Source organism: Zootoca vivipara, chromosome 3, assembly GCF_965207765.1.
Source record: "Zootoca vivipara chromosome 3, rZooViv2.hap1.1, whole genome shotgun sequence".
NCBI classification, from domain to species: Eukaryota; Metazoa; Chordata; class Lepidosauria; order Squamata; family Lacertidae; genus Zootoca; species Zootoca vivipara.
In genome coordinates this window covers 42,336,063-42,350,716 of record NC_142586.1, presented here as the reverse complement: position 1 = coordinate 42,350,716, position 14,654 = coordinate 42,336,063, and the positions used below count along the sequence as shown (strand labels likewise).

Sequence of the window (14,654 nt, the reverse complement as noted above, 5' to 3'; positions counted from 1 at the left end):
ACAAAGGGGCAAAATGTGGAGGAATGGTCAACTTTGACTTGGTGGCTTCTTTGTTTTTCAAGAAAGACTAAGCCTGCAACTTGTGGTATAGTGGGTGGAGTATTGGACTAGGACCTGGGAGACCAGGGTTCAAATCCCCAAACAGCCATGAAGCTTACTGGGTGACCTTGGGCCAGTCACCGCCTCTCAGCCTCACAGGGGTGTTGTGAAGGGGAGAACCATGCAGGCCACCTTTAGCACCTTAGAGGAAAGGTGAGATTTAAGGGAAAGAAATAAATAAATCTTAACCACCTTCATCAAAGATCCCAAATGCAGCTCACAAAATATGGCCAACAACCATTCAATATAAAAATGGAGAGAAGAGACAAAATCAGTGAGAAAACCAACATGGATGGCGGCGGTTTGGAATTATGAAGCTTTTAAAAGGCCTCCAGGAATAAAGTGGTTTTTCTCTTGGTGGGGAAAGGGAGCAATAGTACAGGCAAAACAACAAAGAGTGGCCTCTCTTCATTTGCCACCTCCATCTCTGACAGCTGAGACATTTGGACAAGGACACTGATAGATGATCTTCTCTTTTTCCTCCTAATTTCAGGTGGATAGAAAGCATTCAAAACAATTTGCAGTGGTAAAGGCAGTTTACAACACTGTTCACATCTCCAGGCAGGGCTAGCAAAGACTCCCATTTGAAACCCTGGAGAGCCATTTCCAGTCAGTGGTTTGACTTGTTAGAAAGCAGCTCCTATATACATGCATGAATGTACACACACACACACACACACACACACACACACACTACATCACTTTGGGATTTAGGATTTTCACACAGTGCTTGGTTATACTGTCTTAAACAATCTGGAGCGCTGTTGCTGTTTCAGACAACAGGCAGCCATCTTGGGCAGTTGAAAACTTTATTTCATACAAATGGGAATATCTCACAAGGCTATGTTCATGAAGTGAAGACCAAAGGCCCTGATATTTGACTCCAGACTCTTGTTGCAGAGCAAGTGGTTCCAAATTAATGGCATGTAGGAGAACTGTGGCAAGTTTATTGGAACTGTTACTCAAGGGGATTTTAAAGGTAATTCCATGTTCTGAATGAGACCATACTTGTGTGGGGAGAAGACAGGTATTGGCTCTCTTTTTTTTTTTTAAAAAAAAAGCCTCTTACAAAGATAATTTGTATACATAGAATCATATAATTGTAGAGTTGAAAGGGACCCTGAGCATAGCTGCCAAGTTTTCCCTTTTCTCGTGAGGAAGCCTATTCAGCATAAGGGAAAATCCCTTAAAAAAAGGGATAACTTGGCAGCTATGACCCTGAGGACCATCTAGTCCAACCCATTGCAATACAGGAATCTCAATATGTGGTTCCCCACCCAATTTGAAACCATACTGGACCCTGCTTAGCTTTGCAAATGGGCTAGCTGCTTTATTGCTGCATAATCTTCAATCTTGACCATAACAAAACAACACAGCACCAATTGTATGTAGGAATAGCTGCTGGAAGCCTTTAAGGCCCTTTAAAGGGACAGTAACTGTATAACTTTACACAGAATTGAATTCTATTAAAAAACAGTTCTTAAGCACTATTTTACAAACATACAAAGATATCCAGAAAGAAAATTTCCTAAATGAAAGTGCTAAGACTACTCCCAAAGTCTGATTAGGCGCCAACAAGTTAGAGGTAAAGGGAAGTAGCTCAGTTGTAGAGCACTTGCCGTCAAAGCATAAGGTCCCTGGTTCAATCCCTCATATCTCCAGGTACGGCTGGAGATATTCCCTGCCTGAAACCCTGGAAAACAACTGCCAGTCAGTGTAGACAATATTGAGCTAGATGGACAGACCAAGACAGCTTCCTATGTTCCTAACATAAGCTCTTGCCCAAAATAGCTCCTGCCCACCCTAAATGTAAAGGTAAAGGGATCCCTGACTGTTAGGTCCAGTTGTGGATGACTCTGGGGTTGCGGCACTCATCTCGCTTTACTGGCCGAGGGAGCCGGCGTACAGCTTCCAAGTCATGTGGCCAGCATGACAAAGCCCTTCTGGTGAACCAGAGCAGCGCATGGAAACGTCGTTTACCTTCCTGCCGGAGTGGTACCTATTTATCTACTTGCAATTTGACATGCTTTCGAACTGCTAGGTTGGCAGGAGCTGGGACCGAACAATGGGAGCTCACCCCGTCGTGGGGATTCAAACTGCCGACCTTCTGATTGGCAAGCCCTAGGCTTTGTGGTTTAACCCACAGCGCCACCTGCGTCCCTCCTGCCCACCCTACTTGTGCAGAATTCACCAGCCTTTCCCTTCTCCAGGCCTTATGAGGTGGTCAGTGCTGGGCTACATCCTGCTTCCCACTCACTCTGTGTGTGGGTAGTCATAAACATCGTAAAATATTGTCAAATACCTTTCACATACATCTGCCTGCCGGTTGTCACACATTATCATTCCAGTACGAAGTATCACATAGTCTGTAAGTGTCGCACAATCATGGCATCTTTAGTACATATTGGTATACCTGTACAAATGTGAAGTATTCCGTGAAAAATGGTGGGAGACAGTAGAAAGCAAGGGAAGGCAGCATTTGCAAGTAACAGACAATGCACAAAAATACTACTATGCTGGAGAAGCAAATGCATGAGTGTGACTTAGCATTTCTGTTACTGTTCCCTCCCATTATGATCACAACAAATTGCCACAATGTTGCTACCACTTCGCTTCACCTTGGTGCATGACTTGCTTTATGAATGGCCCCCCCTGCCCCCTGCCCCCACCCCTGGGTAGCTTGCTTATATATTCGCAATTTGTAGCAATACTGTAAACTGTAGCCATACTGGGCTTGCTTGGGAAGCGAAACTGACAACTTTTTAAAGGTGTACTGAACGCTTAAAACCTAAGAAAAGTTAGAATCCGAGAGACAAAAATGTGCTTATATCTGATTCTGAATTGCTACCAAAAATAAAATAAAACGCTGCATCTGGTTATGAAAAGGAACTATATCTGATTGTTTTTACAAACAAAAAGCAAAATTAAAATAGGGAGAAAATTGCCAGTCCCCAAAGGAAGCTTGCTATCTTTCATTAGGCTTGCTAAATGCTCTACAATGACCTCCTTGTTTGTTTAATGTATGACAAGTTTATATTTTTCTCTGACAAATGTCGGATGGTATGTAGGTGGAAGTGTGAAAGGGATATCATAATTCAAATGTATATGCACACACACACAATTAACTGCTTGAGGATATATGGAGGTAATCTTATATGTGTAATTGTAATCTACGTATCTAAGCAAAAGTGATTACACATATCTAGAGGAAGGAACATGAATTGGTTTTGTGGAGGAGGACAGAGCTCACTGTGTGTGGCTTCTGTGGGAGTGTTTTGAAGAAAGGGAGTGAAGGAGTTGTGTAATGGGATGATTTGCTTGGGGGAGCTCATTCACAAATCATTACTAAGAAAAGAAGAAGTGAAAAAGGATTTGCTTTAGCATGAAGCAGGAAAGGAATTACATGAGCAGGGATTCTACAATGTAAATGATGAGAAGCAAATGGAGAGGAATGAGTCATCTATAAGAAAACAAAAGTATGCAGCATATGAAAATATTATGTACACCTTTTGTCATTTGGTCCATACATTTGAGTATGGTGCAAAAAGCAAAAGGTGAAATAATCACCCCGAAGGAATATAGAGATTTTATAAACGTACACATACATTTGAATTAAATAGAATAAGGCAATACACCACAGTGTATGAGGAAGGAATTTTGACTTTCTGTTGTTAAAACAAGCAACCTTTTTGACAAAAGAATTTCTAGCCTGTTTGCCTACATCTGCATTCTGTGGTGGGAGTTTTTAGACCTGCTTTTGCTACTCCTTCCATCAGTAACATTTGTTTGATTTTTACATATTGCCATGAAATTGGGAGCTGGATGACTTAGGGGTTTCTTCTCACATGGTGATTCTATGACTGTTACACTGGAGTCTGCTGGGAATTATCTTAATGGTCTTTGCAACTGTCTATTTTGTTATGGAATTTAAAGGTTGAAAGCTCTCAATAGCCTTAGGGATAGTTCATGAAATATCTGGAAAGGTGATGACTCTCGCTCTCTCTGCCAACCCAAGTTGGTGTTAATGTAAACAAGAAGACATTTGTGGAAAGCAGATTGACATTTTTGATGCTAAGGGGGGGAAATACAGAGAGTGAAGTTTGGACTGTATAAGAATCTTTAAGGTGATGTCTGTCTTCCTGAAGACCTGATGGGAACAGTGGACTGTTCCTGTCTGTCAGTGTGTTTCAGCTGGTCCTCCCCCTAGGCTAAACTTGTATATTTGTAAATAAACTCAAGTAAGCCTCCAATGACCTCACTGCAAAGGAAACCAAATTGCTGTCCGTGTTCAGGGGACAGGAGTTCATGCAACAATATTTAGTTTTATTAGTGAGTAGGCATATAAATATACATAAAACCAGAAGCAAGCATGGAGCTCTCTTCCTATTGTGTAAGTGTGACCTCTCACCACCTTTGCTATTCCAATGACACAACAGACAAGATTTTTGCCAGTTTGGATGACTCCTCTATTTTTCTGGTGGTCTGCCTTTAAGTATTGTTTCTTCAATTACACATTTAATCAATATTATGGCATCCATTTGTTTAGATATTTTTTTTATTCCAAACATTTGGCTGAAAATCTCAGTATGACATCAGAGGTGCCCATTCTGTCCATAATATGCATAAGACTGGTAGAATTTGTTTTCCTACAACTCAGCCCTTGGTCGAAAGAAATGTACATATGACAATACTGTGATCAGTGTGTGCCAAACCACTGTTAGTAGTTTGATATGTCTCTAGAGACTTTCCATTGGTGATTTAAGTCATTCAAGCAATATAGCCAGGATGGTAATTCTTGTAAATTTCATGTACTTTGGAACTAGAACCATAAAGAAACTGTGGAATTATAATCGCTTCTAGGAGACTTCAGGGAACCATTTTTGCTAGTCACAAATGATAGCAGTCAATGGCATTGATTCACTCATCTGTGACAAGCATGTTCGACTAACAGGTTAGGATAAATATCCAAATACTCACTAGAGTAATTTAGGAAGCAATCAATCTCCTGAAAGCCAGATTTTCTGAGACTTGCTCAGTCAGAAGAGCGGACCTGAACTTCATGTCTATGTGTGTGTGTGTTTACTCAGAAGTTAGCCCCTTTGTGTTCATTAGAAAGCTTATCCCAAGTACGTTTTGGGCTTTCAAAATACAGTACATCAATGAAATAGGATAGCACTCAAAGCTCACTCTAAGCCTTATTTGTGTAGGTGGAAATGCCTGGTATTCAAGATATTCTTCCCAATCCGTGGTCAAGTCTTATTCTTCAGCACACTTTGAGAAACAGTTCTGATCTAAGTAAGACCCAATTCATCCATCATTATGTGTGATCCTTTTGACCCCACACAATTCTGTCTTTCAAATGTCCAGACAGCCACAGGGAAGTGGCAGCCATGCTGTTCTATTAAAACATGAATTGGGCCGCAGTCTGGAGGGATTGTATTTGGCAGGCACTCTTGGAAAGGATTCTAACCGGGAAGGTGCCATCAGCGAGACTGCTCTTGTTCAATAGTTGTCAATCTAGCTTCTGTAAATGATGCCACTGCCAGATTCTACATGTGACTTGCTTCCACACTAGCATATGCCTTTCTAGTTTCGGAGTTCAGTTCCGAAGCAAACAGATAGCTAAACAAGCAATTTGCATGCTCAAACACAAAGTTTCATGAATTTCCCTGTAAAATTCAAGCATGAGAATCAGGAAAGATTCCACGAATGGGCAATGTAACACGTGAATCTCCCCTCAGTCACTGTTTACAAGGTGGACCTGGATTCAGGCCATTTTAAACTGTGCAGAAACTTGCCTAGGGAGTGCAAATGTTCACTTACTAAAAATACCAGTTTCAGAAAGCAGCCTTCTGATTTTATTGTTGCGGTTAAACTTTTAATTTGATGGTTTTTGAGCTGTAACCTACTGAGTTGTATGGAGCCTCCAGTGGCTTTTTGGCATGGAATTTTATGGGGAAATTGATGGTTATAGTTTATTCCCCATAGGTGTTTGAGTTTACTTGTAAGTAACATTTTCTTTCTTTTTTTCTATCTGTTCTTCTTCACAGAAGGTAAATAGCACCTACCCAGCAGGATGAGTCAGGGTAGATTCTGTAACGTGCCAATGCAGAACAAACAAAAAGTGTTAAGAAATATTACCAAAAGGTACTGGAAAAGAAAACAGCACGGTCAGTCGAAATAAAAAAAGATTTCAACTTAGGTGTGTATCCCAGTAGGGAATGTAGATATACCAAAACCAGAATTAATTAAATGCTATTTTATATGTTTGATTTGTTTTATAAGTTCGAAAATGAAAAGAGAAATAGCAAAAAAAAAAAAAAAAACCTTTAAGATTTCAGGGCTCTTCAGTATTATAGAAGCTGAATGTAAATTATTTATTAAATGTACCTCATTCTTCCTCCCAAACGATCCCAGGGCAGCAATCACATCAGCCTTAAAGCAATGCAGTGAAAAATCACAATGCATATAAAAAATAATGGCAAAACACATTGATCTTTTGGCTACACATTGTATATATCATCACCCCAGTATTACCAATTTTCACTGGTGTTTACCTTCATATCAAAACATATTTTATATGATGCTACTCAAGGAAAGGTGCACACCAATCCTTTGCATGTTTACTGTGTAATTCACTCCAACATAATATAAAATATATAGGGCATTACAGCCTTAGGTATGTTAATGTTACTTGTGCAACATTTTGTTGTATCTATAACAACACCCAGAACGTTCATCCCTACCAGAGGAGCAGTGAACAGAGTGGAAGTCTTTGATGCTGAAGAGCTGCTGAACTGAAGCCAATGCAGACTTGGTCGGTAATCTAAGCAGCAGATAACTAGGAGCAAGGTATACGTTTTTTAAAAAAATCTTTGGAAAAAGTGCTTACCTCTGCCAGGCTCTTAAAATTAAAGCAATTTCCATGATATCTACAGAAATTCTATACAGCACTGGGATCACTGTGGCACTGTACATCGTTTGGTACAGCTCCAGTAACAGCAAGTTTTTATTCTGTCCCCTTCTATCATTTTATATATATTTGGGTGAGTGACATTGCTAAGGACATCAGCCCACTACTAATCATGAGTGAAGTGCACAGCTAATTAAAATCAATGGGGCTGTGGCTTGCTATATGGTCTGCAAATTGACGGTTTGGAATGGAGTTTTATTAGAATCATGCATAGCACCATAGGGAATGAATCTAGTGAAGTTTCATTGCTATTATAGGAAGTTATACTTGATCAAATAGTGTTTCTCAAACTGTCCTGAACTCAGCCTCCTTCAAAGTTTACCTGATGCGCCAAGGAGCCAGTTTATCTAGCTCTGCCTGCTGCAAGATCCTTTCTAGGGCTAGGCGATAAATTGACATATTGACGAAAACCAGTTTGAAGTTCATATTGTGATATCGATTTAATAATTTTTGACCTGGCAATATATCATGAATCATGATGTGTGTGTGTATGCTATGCAACAATCACAACGTGAGGAAAACCGTGGAGCCAGCCAAGGCCTCTACATAGCTTCGTTCTTAATTCAGACACTGTGATATATTGGTATACTGTATCATGATGTTTAGCTGGCGATACATCGCAATGTTGAAAACCAGATATTTCCCAGTCCTACTGTTCGCCTCTACATCGTTCAATTCTTATTTCAGACATCTTGATATACTGTATCAATATATCACGATGTTTAGCTGGTGATACATAGAATCATAGAGTTGGAAGAGACCACAAGGGCCATCCAGTCCAACCCCCTGCCAAGCAGGAAACACCATCAAAGCATTCTTGACATATGGCTGTCAAGCCTCTGCTTAAAGACCTCCAAAGAAGGAGACTCCACCACACTCCTTGGCAGCAAATTCCACTGCTGAATAGCTCTTACTGTCAGGAAGTTCTTCCTAATGTTTAGGTGGAATCTTCTTTCTTGAAGTTTGAATCCATTGCTCCGTGACCGCTTCTCTGGAGCAGCAGAAAACAATCTTTCTCCCTCCTCCATATGACATCCTTTCATATATTTGAACATGGCTATCATATCACCCCTTAACCTTCTCTTCTCCAGGCTAAACATACCCAGCTCCCTAAGTCGTTCCTCATAAGGTATCGTTTCCAGGCCTTTGACCATTTTGGTTGCCCTCTTCTGGACACGTTCAAGCTTGTCAGTATCCTTCTTGAACTGTTGTGCCCAGAACTGGACATAGTACTCCAGGTGAGGTCTGACCAGAGCAGAATACAGTGGTACTGTTACTTCCCTAGATCTAGATGCTATACTCCTATTGATGCAGCCCAGAATTGTATTGGCTTTTTTAGCTGCTGCATCACACTGCTGACTCATATCAAGTTTGTGGTCTACCAAGACTCCTAGACTTTCACGATGTTGAAAACCACATATTGCCCAGCCCTAAGATTCCTTTTCCTCTTTAGGACAAGGTGCTTCTCCCTCCAGTGTTAGAGTCATGGCTACAATAATACCAAACATACTATGAAAAGGACATAGAATAACAAAATAGTGCCTTAAATTGTGCAAATTACTTGTCCCAGGACTCCTTTCAACCCAAGGGCCCCATTGTCTCGTGAGAATACATCTGGGGCCACATGCTAGGGCCAGAGGGTGGAGCCGGAGGCAAAGTGGGTGGAGCAACAGGTGTGGCTCTTTAGCTTTGTACCATAGGCTACATTCCAATCATGCAAAAGTCAGATGATTCTAAACACATAAGCCCTCTGTACCCAGGCAAGCCAAAAGCATTGTCACAATTCAAGAACACAAGCCAGTCAGAACCAATCAAGGAAGGCATAGAGCAGGCCAGTATGTGATGTGGCCTGGGGGAAGGGGCTGTTGCCTAGGGAGAGGCCCAAAGGCCAGACAGAGAAGTCTGGAGAGTTGTATTGGACCTGAGGTTCCCCACCCAATGGGAATTACTTCCTGACAAGAATGTTGAGTTAGGGCAGGGATTAGGACACTTCAGTGTTGTTTTTTCTCCTTCACAAATACATATGCACACACAGAGGAGATACAGAGCAGTATAAATCAGTAATTCTACTCATGCCTGTGATACTGCTTGTGCTATCCTATTGAAACATGTGTAGTCTCCAATTTAATGGGAGAAGGTATTTATATTTTCTTAATGTGTCTTAAGTTATCCAGCAGCTATAAGGCAGGTACAACACTTTGAACTTTCAATTTGTATTAATTTAAACATAAATGCACTAAATGAAAAGCTTGTAAATGGAGATTTTGTTTGAAATCTGTAAACAGTTATATAAGTAAGCACATCTAAGTCCCATTGATTTCAGTGGGAGAGTTAAGCATGTGGAATTAAAAGTGACCGGATTGTATTTTATATTGTTATACCCTAAACACACTAAAAGGCATATTTCTAGTATGCCTACATATAATAGTAAAAATGCAACCAAGGGTTGTATTCCACTAAAGTAGACTGTTAGTGATGCCCATTAATTTCAATGGGTCTACTCGGAGTATGGCTAACATTGTCTGTATACCAATACAATTATTTCCATCTCCAGCCACAACGTGAAGCTATATTACAGTTAGAGAAAACTGCAATTCTAGTTTACACAAGTTGACTACATTTGTTTCAAAGATATAAACATGTATGCCATTTAGTATCTTTTAAAAGGGCACAGACTGAAGGGTCATTTTCATTGCAAAATGCAACAATAAATCCTTTTAAATGTAGAAACATATTTCTTCTAAAATTCATTGCTAGTAATTCATTACTAAGCTTCACATTTCAGTTACATAAAATGGTCTCTGGTTTCAAACTTTTTTCCAAAGTAGAAAACAACTATTCTTTAACTTCTTGCAATTCTTGACAAAAATAATAATTAATTTTGTTATGTATTCCATTCCTACAAAGGGCACTGCTAAGATTCCCCAATACAATCAGATTTTGCAGAGTAAGCATGCTTTTCATCACTGGGGTGAACTTTTAAAAACTGACAACTTTATTTTCCTTTGTAAACAACAGAATTACTTTTATCCGATTAGTTCTTGTTTCTGGTTGTGTGTTAGGGGGTGGGGAGCCAAATAACAAGTAGATTTATGTTGTCCAACTGGTTTCTTCATAACTGCTGTGGAAAGGCGTAAAGGGGCAATGTAGTAAAACTGAAAAGGTTGCCAATGTTAATAATTTTACTTTTTAAAGAATTGCAAAGTATACAAAGGTTTTGAATTACATACAATCAAAAGAGGTTGTTTTATATTTGCAATGGCTGCTTCAGAAACAAAACCAAATGTTTTATTGCAGATGTTTTTAGCCAGCAGATCAAACGGATGCAGTATTGTGTTACATAGTTTTTTCTTATCACTTTTTTTAAAAAAAAGAAAAAACAACACCAGAATATTTCATTTTTATGTTCTTGTTCTTTTATTCTGTATGCCAAAAAGGACACTGCAATCTGCAAAGGCTAAAATTAGAAAAACCGTTGATTCTTTTTTTAAAACTATATGCACATAGTACACATATACTTCCACTAGTTTCAAAGCTGTGAGTTTGACTCAGATCCACATAAAACTCTTAAATTGAACCAAATCCACGTATCAAACAACATAAATAATTTTTTTTAAAGAAGCTAAAATTGAAGGGAGTGTTCTTCATGGGAAAGTTCGGAAAAGTGGGGAGACAGGGAGAGTTAGGGTATGCTACAAGAGTTTGCTTATGTAATTTGTTCTCTAGATAATTCAGAGAACTTTATTTAAAGCCGTTTCAGTTGCTTCAACATGGGAACAAAATCCGCTCAAATCTCACTCTATCAGCTTAAAAAAATTGAACACCAGATTGTGTCTATTATTTGCTGCGGAAAGTCCTTCCATGTTTACTGCTGCAGCAGCAAACACACATTGCATTATACTGTACATGCTTTTTAGAAAACATGCTTAACATTGCCACTTTTACTTTGAAGGAAAAGCAGCCCACCAGCAGGTGTTGCTGGCAAGGAGTGAAGATTAAGCAGCAAACAGCAACCTGGCCTCCCTCCTCCTGCCCTGCAACAGAAGCTGGAAAGGAGGAAGAGAGATTCCCTGCTGTCAGGAACACCCACTCCTACCCAACAAGGCATCGCCTCCTCTGAAGTCTGCTGGGGAAGCATTCAAGGTAAAGAAACTGGAGGCTGCTCTTACCTCTGCTCTCTTTGGAGACCCTGTCAGCACAAACTTGGCCCATGGTGCTGCCTAGAGAGAAAATGTAAGCAGCCACCTCTGCTCTGCCAGTTCACACACCATCTCCAAGTCCTCCTCTGGGCAGCACAGTGGTGGAGAGTGAACCTTATCTTTCCTTCTGTGCTTCAGTGAGACAGGAGGTCACAGGCTATTTCTGGCAGAAGCAGCTCCTGTCTCCACAACTGCTCATTTTCTGTTTCCCAGTAGCAAGGATTGGACAAATGCTGGCTGCTGCTGCCCGTGATAACTCAACCGCCCTCTTGTTCTGAGCCTGCCCATTTGCCCTTGCAAGTTTGGACTGGCTGCTGCTGCAGCAGGAGGAAGGATTGGGGCCAGCAGAACCACTCAGAGAGGAACAAGGGAGCACAAGGGCACTTGGCTGTTCACTGGAGGACAAGTCACCATATCTCTCTGCTCCCTCAACTTTTGTGTGGCCGTTAAGGCCACGCAGAGGGAGGCAGCCAAGAAATTAAGATGGCCCTTTATAGGAATAGCCAATTCATCCTCCCATTCGCAGGGAAGGATGGGCCTTTTGGGACCCAACCACTGCACCACCAAGAGTGCAGGTGAGCCAGCCAGAGGTTCAGATGGCTGCTCTTTCCACACCCAACCTTTCCTGGAGCACCTCCTGGAGGGTAAGGGAGTGGGCTGGCAGAGGTGGCTGGTTGCATTTTGTTTCTAGTAGGCAGCGCCCTATTGGCCCAGTTCTCCCTGCCACAGTGCCCAGAGGGGAAGAGGAAGAACTAGGAGCTCGGAATGGCCAAAGCAGAGGAGTTCAGAAGAGGAGGCGCTCCACTTCCTGCCTGGTCTCCTTTCCAACTCTGTTGTAAGCGTAAGGCAAGGGGAAGAGAAGATGGGGAGGCTGCTCATTGCAGTTTGATCTCCTCCCTTGTAACAGCTGCTCATCAGCTGCTATTCCTTTAAAAAAAAAAAGTGGCAGCGCCAGCCTCGCACTTTTAAAGTCCGCTTAACTTAAATGTGCAGCTTGACCCTCAGACAGACCCGCGCCCGCCTCCCGCCAGCGAGCGCTAAGAATACAAGCACCAGAAGGGGAATCCGGGACTAGCTGCAACCTGACACCTTCCGCCGCTGACTGGCTGAGACGCGTCGCTCCTCCTTCGCCGTCCGAGCGACTCATTGCCCAGCCGTGCCTCCAGAACCCGGAATCCGGCTTCCTCGTAGGCTGGGCTCTCCTGCCAGTCATTCTGAAGGACGGGCTCTTCTCCCCGGCTTTGGCCCGGCCCCTTTTCCTCCTCCTCCTCCCACCCCCCGCGCCTATTGATATTATTGGAGTGTGGTGCGAGCGGCCGGTCTGCAGTCGGAGACTCGCAGGCAGCAAATACGGAGAGAAAAGGCGAGTAGGGCAAGGGGAAGAAGGCAGCCGCGGAGAGAGAGCTCTGGGCAAGAGCGCTGCGAAATAAAACACGTTACAGAACAAGCTCTTTAATCCCCACCGAGTGGCAGCAGCGGGAGCAACAGCAACCAGCGCACAGTCTATCTCTCGAATATATATGTAATTAGATATATTTTAAACACCTCATGCACCATGGTTTTTCAAAGTAGGCTCCCTTCATGGATTATTTTGTGTTGCATCTGGCTGCTTCGCTTTGCACACACGGGGGAGGCACAGGCTGCGAAAGAAGGTAAGGCGATGCCGAAAACAAAAGTTTATCTCGTTGCAAGGGCTTCCTGGAGTGTTTATTCTTGCTTCCCGAGATTGCAACTGCATGCAGCCCCTTCTCCCCTCTCCCTCTTGAGCCCAGCAGAGATGAAAGAAAGGGGCAGCGCTGGGCACCCGCAGCCCCGTGCCGAGTGCCTCGGCTCACTTCCTAGGCAAGTGAGCGAGCACCCCATTCATAGATAATAACGGATCCCCATTGCACCCCGATTGTGTGTGCGTGTCTGTAAAGAACGGCGCGTTTCCTATCAGGATTTAGGGCTGTAAGGTGTGCACGTGACGCAAAGCCCAGGGGTGGTTTCAGGTCTGGGGAGGGGGTGGGGGCGCATATCGGCAGGACCGCTGGGGAGTTTCTTCTATCGCGATTAGGTTGCAACTTAAAACGTGGCTGATAGCATAAGCAGTGCAATTCTAACCCCCCCCCTCGATGCCCCACCACCGACATAATAAAATATGAAAAGATTCCGCCCCCGCCGGAGTTTGTGGAGGAATGAACCTACTCCATGATTGCAGGGGAGTTTGGGGACAGAGGGATTTGGGGTGGGGAGCGAGGGCGCCTAGAGCAGCCCATGTCGCCTAGAGCAGCTCATCCGAAAGTCTTACTTGTCCGTTTCGTATTGATAGCGGGATCTGCAGCTCTCGGAGCGGCGGCGTTCAGTCCGAGAGGAAGCAGGCGGAGCAGCAGCCTCATGTAGAACTATTTGCATCACATATGCAGTCTTTGTGCGTGTGTGTATTAACTGTGTGCACATTTTCACGAAATGTGCTTTGCCTCTTCCCCCCACCCGCACCCTCTGTAGTGCATAATCCATAGGCTGCTTATGTGTATGGCAGGGAGCTCATCTATGTCTTCGGCGTCTTCCCTCTTGGATGGCAACCGGGGGCTTCGAAAACCTCCTCCGTCGTTTACAAAACGCAGTTTCGCAGACCTTCGAAAGGAAACGCTTCTCCACGAGATGTAAAATACATCTCTTGCCTTGCCTTGCGGGAAATGTGAGGTGCTGTGAACATATATGTTCCAGGGGATATAAGGTCCTCTCCTCCCCCCCCCCACTCCATACATTCTCGCTTTTTGAGTTTATTGGCATGAGGTAAAATGCATGGCTTAGCCTGTAGTCGGAGCTAGGAAGGACGGGTTCTCCTCTTCCCGGTGGAAACGTGCCCTGTACCTAGGCAGGAGGGCGAGCGGGCGGGGAGAGGGCGAAATCAGGCGCTCTCGCTCGGCAGGCTGTGGAAAGTTTATCCGGAAGGCGGAAAACGCCGAGGGAAACCTGGCGAAAGGATGAGGAGGGGGAGACGGCGGCGGGCAGCGGAGCCACGGCTCCCGGGAGGGCGGAATCGGGGGTGGGAAAGAAGCCGGCATCTCCTCACGCGGTGCCCTAACGGGAGGGGCGGAGGGAGGGACACCGGACAGACCGAAGCCGGTGTCACTGCAGCGATCCCGTTGTGTCCAGAAGGGAGTCATGATTTGTGAATTGACTGGGGCGGGGGAGGGGGAGAAAGAGAAAAACCAACTCTCGTGTGTGTGTGTGTGTGTGTGTGTGTGTGTGTGTGTGATCTCTGGAGTTCACCTGGGGCAGCCTCGCAAAACTCCTCTTCAACTTTGGAGACCTTGCTCCGTCCCTCTTCTGGTCCAGGAGAAGGGGGGGGGGGGAATCGCCGGCCACCACGGTGGTGGTGAGTGGAGTGTATGAAG

The 14,654-nt window shown here is 43.5% G+C and overlaps 1 protein-coding gene and 1 long non-coding RNA gene across 3 annotated transcripts in view; one reads left to right on the top strand and one right to left on the bottom strand.

The window, feature by feature from the left end:
• The window catches only part of LOC148686228 (uncharacterized), a 76,481-nt gene extending 64,034 nt beyond the window's left edge, over positions 1-12,447 (bottom strand). Inside the window, exon 1 of the long non-coding RNA XR_015948931.1 lies at positions 11,242-12,447. This is a non-coding gene — a long non-coding RNA (uncharacterized LOC148686228). The remainder of the gene's footprint in view (positions 1-11,241) is intronic.
• A 121-nt stretch (positions 12,448-12,568) lies between these two features.
• The window catches only part of EPHA7 (EPH receptor A7), a 160,607-nt gene continuing 158,521 nt past the window's right edge, over positions 12,569-14,654 (top strand). For both annotated transcript variants that reach the window (XM_088665984.1, XM_088665983.1), the window contains exon 1: positions 12,569-12,923. In XM_088665984.1, the coding sequence (XP_088522110.1) occupies positions 12,827-12,923 (97 nt within the window). In that variant the 5' untranslated portion in view covers positions 12,569-12,826. The remainder of the gene's footprint in view (positions 12,924-14,654) is intronic.